This window comes from Lepisosteus platostomus, chromosome 16 (genome assembly GCF_059453375.1).
Source record: "Lepisosteus platostomus isolate fLepPlt1 chromosome 16, fLepPlt1.hap1, whole genome shotgun sequence".
Classification (NCBI taxonomy): Eukaryota; Metazoa; Chordata; class Actinopteri; order Semionotiformes; family Lepisosteidae; genus Lepisosteus; species Lepisosteus platostomus.
In genome coordinates, this window is record NC_142626.1 from 1303103 (window position 1) to 1312676 (window position 9574).

Below are 9574 nucleotides of genomic sequence, written 5' to 3' on the forward strand. Positions count from 1 at the left end.
TGAATCATAACCTACAGTGCACTGCTGTCATTGAGCACACGCACAGTGCCTAGATACTGACCTTACTGTAAAACACCCTCATTGTCATGCACTGTCCTCTGATTAGTCACGATGAGCAATACCAACACTGTTACTAAGCACAAATTCCAACTCTACCGCTGATGCTACTACTCAGCACATTTTCCTCACAGTTCCTCTGTACTCTACTGTACTGTGCTGTACTCTACTTTATTGTGCGGTACTGTGCACTACTGTACCGTGCTGTATTGTGCTGTATTGTGCAGTACTGTGCACTACTGTACTGTGCTGTACTCTACTGTATTGTGCGGTACTGTGCACTACTGTACTGTACTCTACTGTATTGTGCGGTACTGTGCACTACTGTACTGTGCTGTACTCTACTGTATTGTGCGGTACTGTGCTGTACTCTACTGTACCGTACTGTGCACTGCTGTACTGTGCTCTACTGTATTGTGCTGTACTCTACTGTATTGTGCGGTACTGTGCACTACTGTACTGTACTCTACTGTATTGTGTGGTACTGTGCACTACTGTACTGTGCTGTACTCTACTGTATTGTGCTATACTATATTATACTGTGCTGTACCCAGGAGCACACACTCACAGAACAGTACTGTACATTGTTCTGTACTGTGCAGTGCTGTGCCTTAGTGTACTGTACTGCACTGTATTGTGCTGTACTGTGCTATATTGCTCTGTATTGGGCTGTACTGTGTGTGATTGTACTGGTTTGTGCCTGAGTGTGCTTTAATGTGCTGTATTGTGATGCACTGAATTGTACTGTGCTCTGTTGTACTGTACTATGATGTGATGAATGTACTGTATCGTACTCATACTGTGCTGTACCATACTAGGCTGTACTATACCATACTGTAGTGTGCTGTACTGTACACCTGGACACCTGAACTCTGTGCACAGAGTAGGGATACAAGAGCTGGGTCGTCTGTGGTGTGAGTCGGAGTTGGGGGGGGCTGACTGTTCATTCTCTCCAGGATGTGGTAGACGGAGGGGGTGGGGGGGTGCAGAACAGAACCTTCGTGACGACCGGAAAGTTAACACTTCATGAACCACAGCCGGCTCACCTGCACCAAACAGAGGCAGATAACGAGAGAGAGAGGAGAGAGGGGGTGAAGAAGAGGGAGAGGGAGAGAGGGAGGGAGAGAGGAGAGAGGGGGGGGTGAAGAAGAGGGAGAGGGAGAGAGGGAGAGAGAGAGGGGGGTGAAGAAGAGGGAGAGAGATAGCTTCCTCGGGGCCCTGAGGTTGCCTGTTTCTCGTCTCCTTGTGCGGACCAGTCTGCAGCAGAGGGCCGTCTCCAGGCCAGCGCTGGTGGAGGACAGGGGCCCTGGACACTAGGGCCAGTGCGGTAGTGGGGCCCGCAGGACTCGGAGGAGGGAGGAGCCACAGTCTCTCGGCTCACTGGGGACAGGGCCTAGGTCAAACTGGACCTGAACCACCGGGCCAGCTGTCCTCCTGGTCTAACAGGACCGGACCTGAACCGCCGGACCAGCTGTCCTCCTGTCTAACAGGACTGGACCTGACCTGCTGAATGTCTCTTAAGCAGAGAAGGCAGCAGCCAGGCCCAGCTGTGTGAATGGCTCCTGGGTTTAAGAGCTGACAGTCCTGCTGTGTTCATCCAGGTGTTAAACTGGTCCTGTTGGGCCAATAACTAAATCTAATGGATCGTTAAAAGCTGGGGGGTGGGGGGGGGGGGTGACATCATGCTGATACTGTCGCCCTCCAGGACTAGAACTGGGAACCTCTGGGGTTCAAGTGACCCCAAACCTCGTGACACTGTCCGCTTCCCTCCCCTGATACTGGAGACGTCAACCTTCAGCGAGAGCATTTGTGTCAGCGCCTGGATCCCTGAGGTGTGTGTGCCTGCTCCGTGTTTGTGCCAGGTGTTGTGCACGGGTGCTGAGGTGTTGCTCTCCAGATCACCTGGTGGTGAGGCTGGGGTGAGAGAGGGCATCAGGGCTGGGGTAAGAGCTGGGGTTAGTGTGGGGGTTTGAGGTGCTGTTTGGGGGCGTGGCAGAACGGATGTCTTTATCGACACCCTGCGTGTGTGCAGGGGGGGGGGGATTTCGGAAGCGCTGCCGAGGTGAGAAAGTAAGAGGGGAACAAACAGACGAGCGCTGTGCACCCCCCCCCACACACACACACACACACACACACACACACCTCTGAACCGAGCGAGATCAAAGAGCGCGCCCATGCTATGCCAGGCTCAGCGCTCTTCCTGAACGGCGCGCACACACACACACACACACGCGCGCGCACAGAGGTGCTGCTTCAGAACACTAACAGCCAGCGAGGAAGGCAGAGGGGTCGTGTACAGGCAGTGGTGATGAAGGAGGAGGAGGAGGGAGCAACAAAGACAGACTGAAGGAGCACAACAGAGAGACCCCTGCAGTCAGACACCCTGGACAAGAGCGAAAGGGGAGCGGAGGAGCTGTTGTTTTGAATAGTTACGTGTCCCTGGTTCGGGCCGGCCTGTGCTGGACTGCCATGCAGTGAACTAAGCTTTACCGGACTGAACTGGCCCAAACTAATCTGCACTGGATTGCTCTGGTCTCGACCAGTTTGCGCTGGAGGGTTTTCCGACCTAGAGCACTTTTCCCTGGATTGTCTTGACCTGACCTGACCTGACCCAGACTGCGCTGGATTGCTCTGGCCTGGACTGCACTGGAGTGGATTGCTCTGGCCTGGACCGCACTGGAGTGGATTGCTCTGGCCTGGACTAGACTGGAGTGGATTGCTCTGGCCCGGACTAGAGTGTGAAAGATGCATACCGGAGTCTTAAACTGAACCACAGGGCTCTGCTGCTGAGCTCGCTGATGCTGGCCCGTGCGTGGCGTGCAGGGAAAGCCAGAATGGACCAGGTACCGCTGTTATCCCAGCGTTTTAAGACTCCTCGTCTTTAATAGCTTTTGTGCCGAACAGCAGACGTATTTACAGGGCACTAAGGTGACACTGTGCAGCCTCTAAACCTTCGCCCCCTGCCCTCACAGGGTCTGGAACCTTCCCATGAAGCGACTGATCTGAAGACTGTTTGGGGGTGGAATGGTGGGGCAAAGGCTGACAGGTTGCCCCCCAGGCTGGGGTAGCAGGGAACTGCAGGGCAGGGGGCGCTGTCTGCTGTGTGGGCGCGCTGGCTGCAGGCTGCTCCGATCTGGGGGGGCAGGGGGGTCACCCACTCTGCCTGGTCACAGGCTTGCTGGCGCCACTCTGGGGAGAAAGAAAACTCAGACTGGCTTGAAAAGCTTGTCTTTTATACTGAGGTCCAGATCTGTGGACGCTGTTCTCACACCCCTCTTTCTCTCTTTCAGCACTGGTGCACGATGCGGTTCCCCTCTAACCACTAGGTGGCGCTGTCTGCCATGGGGGACCAGGACATCCTGGAGGGCCGGGGCTCTGAGCTGGGAAACACCCCAGATGGGGGGCTGTACTACCCCGGGAGCGAGGGGTCCTCAGGCCTGGGGCACCCCAGTTTCTGCCCCACCAGCCTGGACCAGTTCCCCAGCGAGAGCATCAGCTGTGCGTCCAGGGAGACAGGGCTCCCCTACGGCTGGGGCCCACTGCCCGGCGAGCCGCACCCCAACCCCAGCCACAGCGCGTCCCAGAACGGGGTGTACAGAGCCAGCGGCCGATACCCTGCCCCCCACCCCTCGCCCGCCCCCCTCCAGAGCCCGCTGGGCGCGCAGGGGGCGCGGCCGCCCGTGCAGAAGCTGGACTCGTTCTCCGAAGCGTTCGCCGGCCGGCGTGGGCTGGCGGCGCCGGGCGGGGGCGGGGGCGGGGCGTTCGGCGGCGCGGGGGGCCCCCCGCAGGGCCTGGGCGCCGCCGGCAAGCGGGCCCCCTTTGCGGGGCCCGTGCAGAGCCCGCCGGCCTACGCGCAGGTGCAGTTCGGGTTCCCCAGGGCGGCGCCGTTCCGCGCCGCGCCCTTCTGCCCCGGCCTGCAGCCCCTCGCCGGCCACTATCAGCCCCCGCCGCCGCAGGCCCGGTCCCCGCTGAACCCCGTCAGGCTGCCCCCGCTGCCCTGGACGCCCCACCTCGCCGGGCACCCCGAGGGGCTGCCGGCCGGCGGCCAGGCCACGACCAGTTCCTTCGCCGGCGCGGCACAGGGCAGGGCCCCTGCTGGATACTACCCCCCTGCCCCGGAGCGGGACGCCGGCGGCCCCCCGTTCGCCGAGGAGCAGCACGAGTTCGGCCAGCCCTCCCTGCTGAGGGGCCACGCCGCCCCCGACTGCTACCAGAGCCCAGGTAACTAGAGCCGAGCGGGTGACCCCCCCCCACTCCAAGGTCGGCACATTCGGAATGCGGAGGTTTCGTCTTACCGTGGGGTGCGTGCACCGGCGGCGGTGTTGGTGCCGCCTCCGTTTGGTGCCAGGTGTTTTGCATCCCCGCCTGTTGCCACCTGCGAGGCTGGGGTGGGCGTCGTGACAGACAGAGCTTCACATCAGTGTATCCTGTTAACAGAAAATCTTTATAACTTGAAACAAGAGCAATACTGATATCCCAGCGTACGCAGGCTGTATCTGTGTGTGCTGTGCGGCGGTGTGAGCCCACACCAGTGCTGACGCCTGCTGGACACTTCTAGTACTGCAGCCCACCCTCTCCCTGGCTCTGTGCTCCTGCAGACGAGCTGGAATTCTCTGTCCTGCCTATGCCTGTGCCCTGATCACTGTATTAGACCGGAGCAGGCTGTATTTCCTATCTGTGCTGGCCCCAGCTCCGTGGGCACGTCTTCCTGGGGAGAGAAGGGGAGGGAGAGAGGATTTTAAGATGCTGGGATACTCATGTGTTGAAGAGGCTAGCCACTGTTTTCAGGATCGGGGTGATTAATTTCCCGTTTGTTCCTACACTCTCTCTGTCTCTCTCTCTCTCCCTCAGACTGTGGCCTGCAGATCCCCCTCAGCTCGTCCCCGGGGCAGTACCCACAATCCTGTGCGGCCTTCAGGGCCGAGGACGACCCCTTGACCTGCGACCCTGGGATGTGGGGTCAGGTGAGCCTGACTGGGTCAGACTGGGAACAGGGCTCCCTTTCGCTGCCTCTCGAGGCGTCCTCTGTGTCTGCCTGATCCCGGGTCCGAGACGGGGGCGTGGCCGAAAGCGTGCAGAGCCCAGAGACCCCCGGGGTCACGCTGTGGGGTCGAGGGAGAGGCCGAACGGAAGGCGTAGTGCAGGGGGCGCCGACCCAGTTTCTCTCTCCCTGCCCCCGCGCCCCATACCCCCCCCCGGCACGAGCAGCGAGGAGGCTCAGCGCTCAGACAGAGGGGCTCGGCTCTTTCAGGGGGATCACCAGTGAGCAGGCCTGAGGCGCAGAGGCGTGACTGAGGGAGCTGAGGGCACAGGGGTTCAGGTCCGGTTTAGGTCCGGTCCGGTGGTTCGGGTCCGGTCCTGTTAGACCGGGAGGACAGATGGTCCTGCGGTTCAGGTCCGGTCCGGTTAGACCAGGAGGCCAGCTGGTCCGGTGGTTCAGGTCCGGTCCTGTGAGACCGGGAGGCCAGCTGGTCCAGCGGTTCAGGTCCAGTCCTGTGAGACCAGGAGGCCAGCTGGTCCTGCGGTTCAGGTCCGGTCCTGTTAGACCAGGAGGCCAGCTGGTCCTGCGGTTCAGGTCCGGTCCTGTTAGACCAGGAGGACAGCTGGTCCAGCAGTTCAGGTCCGGTCCTGTTAGACCGGGAGGCCAGCTGGTCCAGCGGTTCGGGTCCGGTCCTGTGAGACCGGGAGGACAGCTGGTCCAGCGGTTCGGGTCCGGTCCTGTGAGACCGGGAGGACAGCTGGTCCAGCGGTTCGGGTCCGGTCCTGTTAGACCGGGAGGCCAGCTGGAGCCTCGTCAGGTTTACAGTAACAGCGTGGGGAACCCGTCAGAGCCCAGGAGGCAGAACCGCGGGTCATCGGACCCCCGAGCTGGGCTCGGATGACGCACGGGTTCTGATGATGTCATTCGGTCCCCCCCCGTAGGAACGAGAGAGGAACCGGGCCGCGCAGTACCCCCAGCCCCCCCTCGCGCCCCAGGACAGCGGTCCCTACCCCCTGACTCCGGGGTACCGGCCAGGCGAGTGCGCCTCAGCGGGTCTGGGGTCACCCCAGGGACTGGGTGCACAGTACACGCGGGACAGCCAGGTAAGGGGACACCCCCAGAATTACTGCGTCTCACTGTGGCTTTAGACAGCATGCAGCCAGGTTCTTCACAGAGGGGACAGGAGGGGACTTCAGAATGATCAGACAACCACCAGCCAGAGGACACGAGTGGGAGTTAAGCAGAGGAGCACTTCAAACCGAGAACAGGATGTGCTTCTTTACACCGAGGGTGGTGGGGGTGTGGATCAAGCTGCCCGGCCCCGTTGTTGAAGCCGGTACCCTGGCTTCTCACAGGACGCAGCAGGGCGAAGACTGTTCAACGGGGACAGGAGACGCGTCTTTACACTGAGGGTGGTGGGAGAGTGGAACAAGCTGCCCGGCTGCGCTGCCCGGCCCTGGCTTCTTTCAGGAAGCAGCTGGGCTGAGGCGCTGGGGTCAGTTAACGGCCATGAGACCGGCTGGACGGGTGGAACGACCTCACCTGCCCACTGCGGGCGTGAAACACCTTCCAGACCGTGGGTGTGCCCGCTGTCTCTCTCACCCTCCTCCTCCTCCTCCTCTTCCTCTCCAGGAACTCCCCGTCTACACCGGCACCCCCTTCCCCAGCCTGCTCCACATAGCCCGGCCGCCCGCCCCGGAGCTGGGGGCGCCCCGCTACACCCCCCAGCCCATGCTCAACCCTGTCCGAAGGGGCTCGGGGCTCTACTGCGGCCTCCTGCCCCCCAGCCCTTACGGTGAGTCGGCCGCCCCCCTCCCGCCTGCCCGAGTCCCCCGCCCTCGGGGGGGCGGGTCAGCGCTGCTATCTGACCTCGGCGTTCCCTGGGTTTCAGGTCACCAGGAGAGCCTGGGGTCGGAGGAGCCAGGGTGCTACACGCAGTATCCGTGAGTGTCTGCCCGCCTGTCCGCGTGCCGCGCAGGCGTGACCGCGCCGCCTTCACACCCCTCTCTCCTCCTCCCCCCCGCCAGCCATGTCAACGTGGGTCCCGGGTTCCAGGCAGAGCTGCCGGACGTGCAGGAGCTGGGGGGCGCGGAGGAGGAGCTCCCCAGGGCGGAGCTGCTGTGGCAGCCCTGGCCCGAGCTGCAGGAGAGCGCCGCCCTGCAGGAACACGGTGGGAACAGCAGCAGTGAGCCGGCGCGGGGGGGCGCTGCCCCGCCCTGCCCTGCCCTGCAGGGGGGCTGACGCCCTGCTCTCTCTCTCTCTCTCTCTCTCCCCCTCCAGTGGACGCCGTGCTCAGCCTGTCCTGCTCCAGCGCCGTCCCGGGAGGGGGGACCAACCCCGAGCTGGCCCTGCACTGCCTGTCCCGCTGCCGGGGGGACATTCTGGTGAGACGAGCAGCTCGCTGTCTCTCGCTGTCTTCTGGGGAAGCGGAAAGCCAGTTTTGCCTCTTCTGCAGCGGCCCAGTGCGGGACAGCCAGCCCTGACCCTACCCTGACCCCGCACTCCTGGGCATCACGCTACGCCACACCTGTGCCCTCAGCGCACTCCTATGGAGCTGCATTGTGGGAAAGAAAGTGGAATCATGGGATTGCCCTTATCCTCCCTCGCCTCCTCCGTGGGGTCGCTGTGTCTTCAGGTTGAAGCCCTGATTATAATACCCTCTTGCCTCTGTGTTGTGTGTGCTCCAGGCCACTCTCGAGATGCTGCTGCTGTCCACGCCACAGGCTCCCAGCAGTTACCATTACTGCGGTAAGTCTCCATTACCGCGGTAAGCATACCGGAAAACGTCCAGGGGCATCCATTACAGGCAGGCGTTGGGGACCTCAGTTCTGCTCAACACCCCGTCAATAAACCCCCCCCAAATCTGCCTTTATATAGTGCCTTGCAAAGAGAACAGCCCACTCAAAGTGCCTTGCAGTGAGGTTTGGATTTGCAACAGAGAAGCAGACAGAGAGCGAAAGGCAGGCGTCACAGTGAGGAGCCCCGCGCCCCGGAGTTCAAGCGCGCGGTACTGATCGCGGCTGGTGTCTCCCCCACCCCCCCTCTCTCTCCAGGCAGCGACGTCTGGGGGCTCAGCGAGCGGCGGCTCTTCAACAAGGCGTTCGCCGCGCACAGCAAGGACTTCTCCCTGATCCAGCGCGCGGTGAGGGCTCTTTTCCTCTGTTCAGGGGGGGGTTAGGATAGCTGATCAGATCGAGCCTGGCTGCCTATGGGAGGAGGAAGGAAACCAGAGCCCCCTCCCCCCCCCAAATCTCACATGAACGCAGGAAGCACGTGCAAACTCCCCACAGACAGACCTGCTGCAAAAACACCTGCAGGCGGAGGAGGAGGGGAATGCAGCTGCAGGTTTTTCAGTGAATATGAGCAGCCGCTGGTTCTCAGAATGACTCTCAGACTGGTGATGTCACTTTCTAATTGCCCTTATTGACTGTAAACAGGATGTACACTCAGTACCTACTGGGTGTTAACATCACACACAGACACCAGGGTACAATGCAGAGACTTTCCTTAACCTGGCCAGGCTGCCTTTATAAAGTGTCAGGAGGTGAACATGCAGACTCCACACAGAAGGCACCCACCAGCCCAAAAATGAATGGGAATGGGTGCCCAGCTTAGGACCATGAGACATAGCTCACACCTGGCTCACTGACTGGAGCAAGCCTACTGCTGCTTGGTGACCTATGACCCCCACCCCCCAAGTCCCCATCTGTCCTCTCAGGTTCTTTGGAAGCTGTTGCTATAACGAGAGAACTGCAAGTCTTAGTGGAATGCGCCCCCTTCAGGACTGGAGTGGCACAGCAGTCTCCTTGCTCTGCCCTGCTCTCCTGCGCCCCCTGCTGGCTGACCCCCCCGGCGCGGCTGTGTTCGCAGGTGAAGACGAAGCGCGTGTCGCAGTGCGTGGAGTTCTACTACCTGTCCAAGAAGACGCTCCAGCACCAGAGGAAGGAGAGGGACAGAGACGGGGAGTGGACTGCCGCCCCCATCATGCTGGAGAGCCCCGTGAGTGCTCAGGTCCGGCGGGTGTACCCCGATAACGCCCCTGCACGAACACAGACACGTTATTACTGCTCAGCATCGTAACAGTCGGGCATGTTTTTAACTCCTTGTTTTACTTCTCACACATAGGGAACAAAAGTGACTCGCGATCGCTGTACCCTACAGACCCAATCAAGACCTTCTACAGCCGTCGCGTTCTGAGCTCAGTTAACATGATTGGTCTCTGCTTGCAGGTGTTTCCCAGCTCTCAGCCAATAGAGAGCCAACTTGTGGGGGAGAGGGCGGTGCCTAGCCCCTCAGTGACTGGGAGCTTCCCCTGTAAGCAGTGTGGAAAGTAAGTACAGCCAATCACAGCATAGCTTTGGAGCTGGACATTATACTTAGAGCCGGACAGCCTGTGCCTTTGTCAACCAACCTCAAACAGCCTCTGTGTACTGGAGTGTCCAGTCAGTGTGTCTGTATTAACCCCTCTCTCTCAGTGCAGTGTTCATGTACTGGAGTGTCCAGTCAGTGTGTCTGTATGAACCCCCCTCTCTCTCT

At 60.7% G+C, this 9574-nt stretch overlaps 1 protein-coding gene across 4 annotated transcripts in view; it reads left to right on the forward strand.

Moving 5' to 3' along the window:
• Positions 1-9574, forward strand: part of LOC148646605 (uncharacterized) — a 37978-nt gene that overhangs the window by 25944 nt on the left and 2460 nt on the right. For 2 of the 4 annotated variants that reach the window (XM_088609410.1, XM_088609409.1), the window contains exons 2-12: positions 3348-4278; positions 4909-5021; positions 5980-6141; positions 6671-6833; positions 6930-6981; positions 7066-7208; positions 7319-7422; positions 7726-7786; positions 8092-8180; positions 8909-9049; positions 9268-9368. In XM_088609410.1, the coding sequence (XP_088465536.1) occupies positions 3399-4278; positions 4909-5021; positions 5980-6141; positions 6671-6833; positions 6930-6981; positions 7066-7208; positions 7319-7422; positions 7726-7786; positions 8092-8180; positions 8909-9049; positions 9268-9368 (2009 nt within the window). In that variant the 5' untranslated portion in view covers positions 3348-3398. Of the gene's footprint in view, positions 1-1207; positions 2901-3347; positions 4279-4908; positions 5022-5979; positions 6142-6670; positions 6834-6929; positions 6982-7065; positions 7209-7318; positions 7423-7725; positions 7787-8091; positions 8181-8908; positions 9050-9267; positions 9369-9574 lie in introns of those variants that run through there. The other 2 variants (XM_088609408.1, XM_088609411.1) reach the window with 2 other exon arrangements.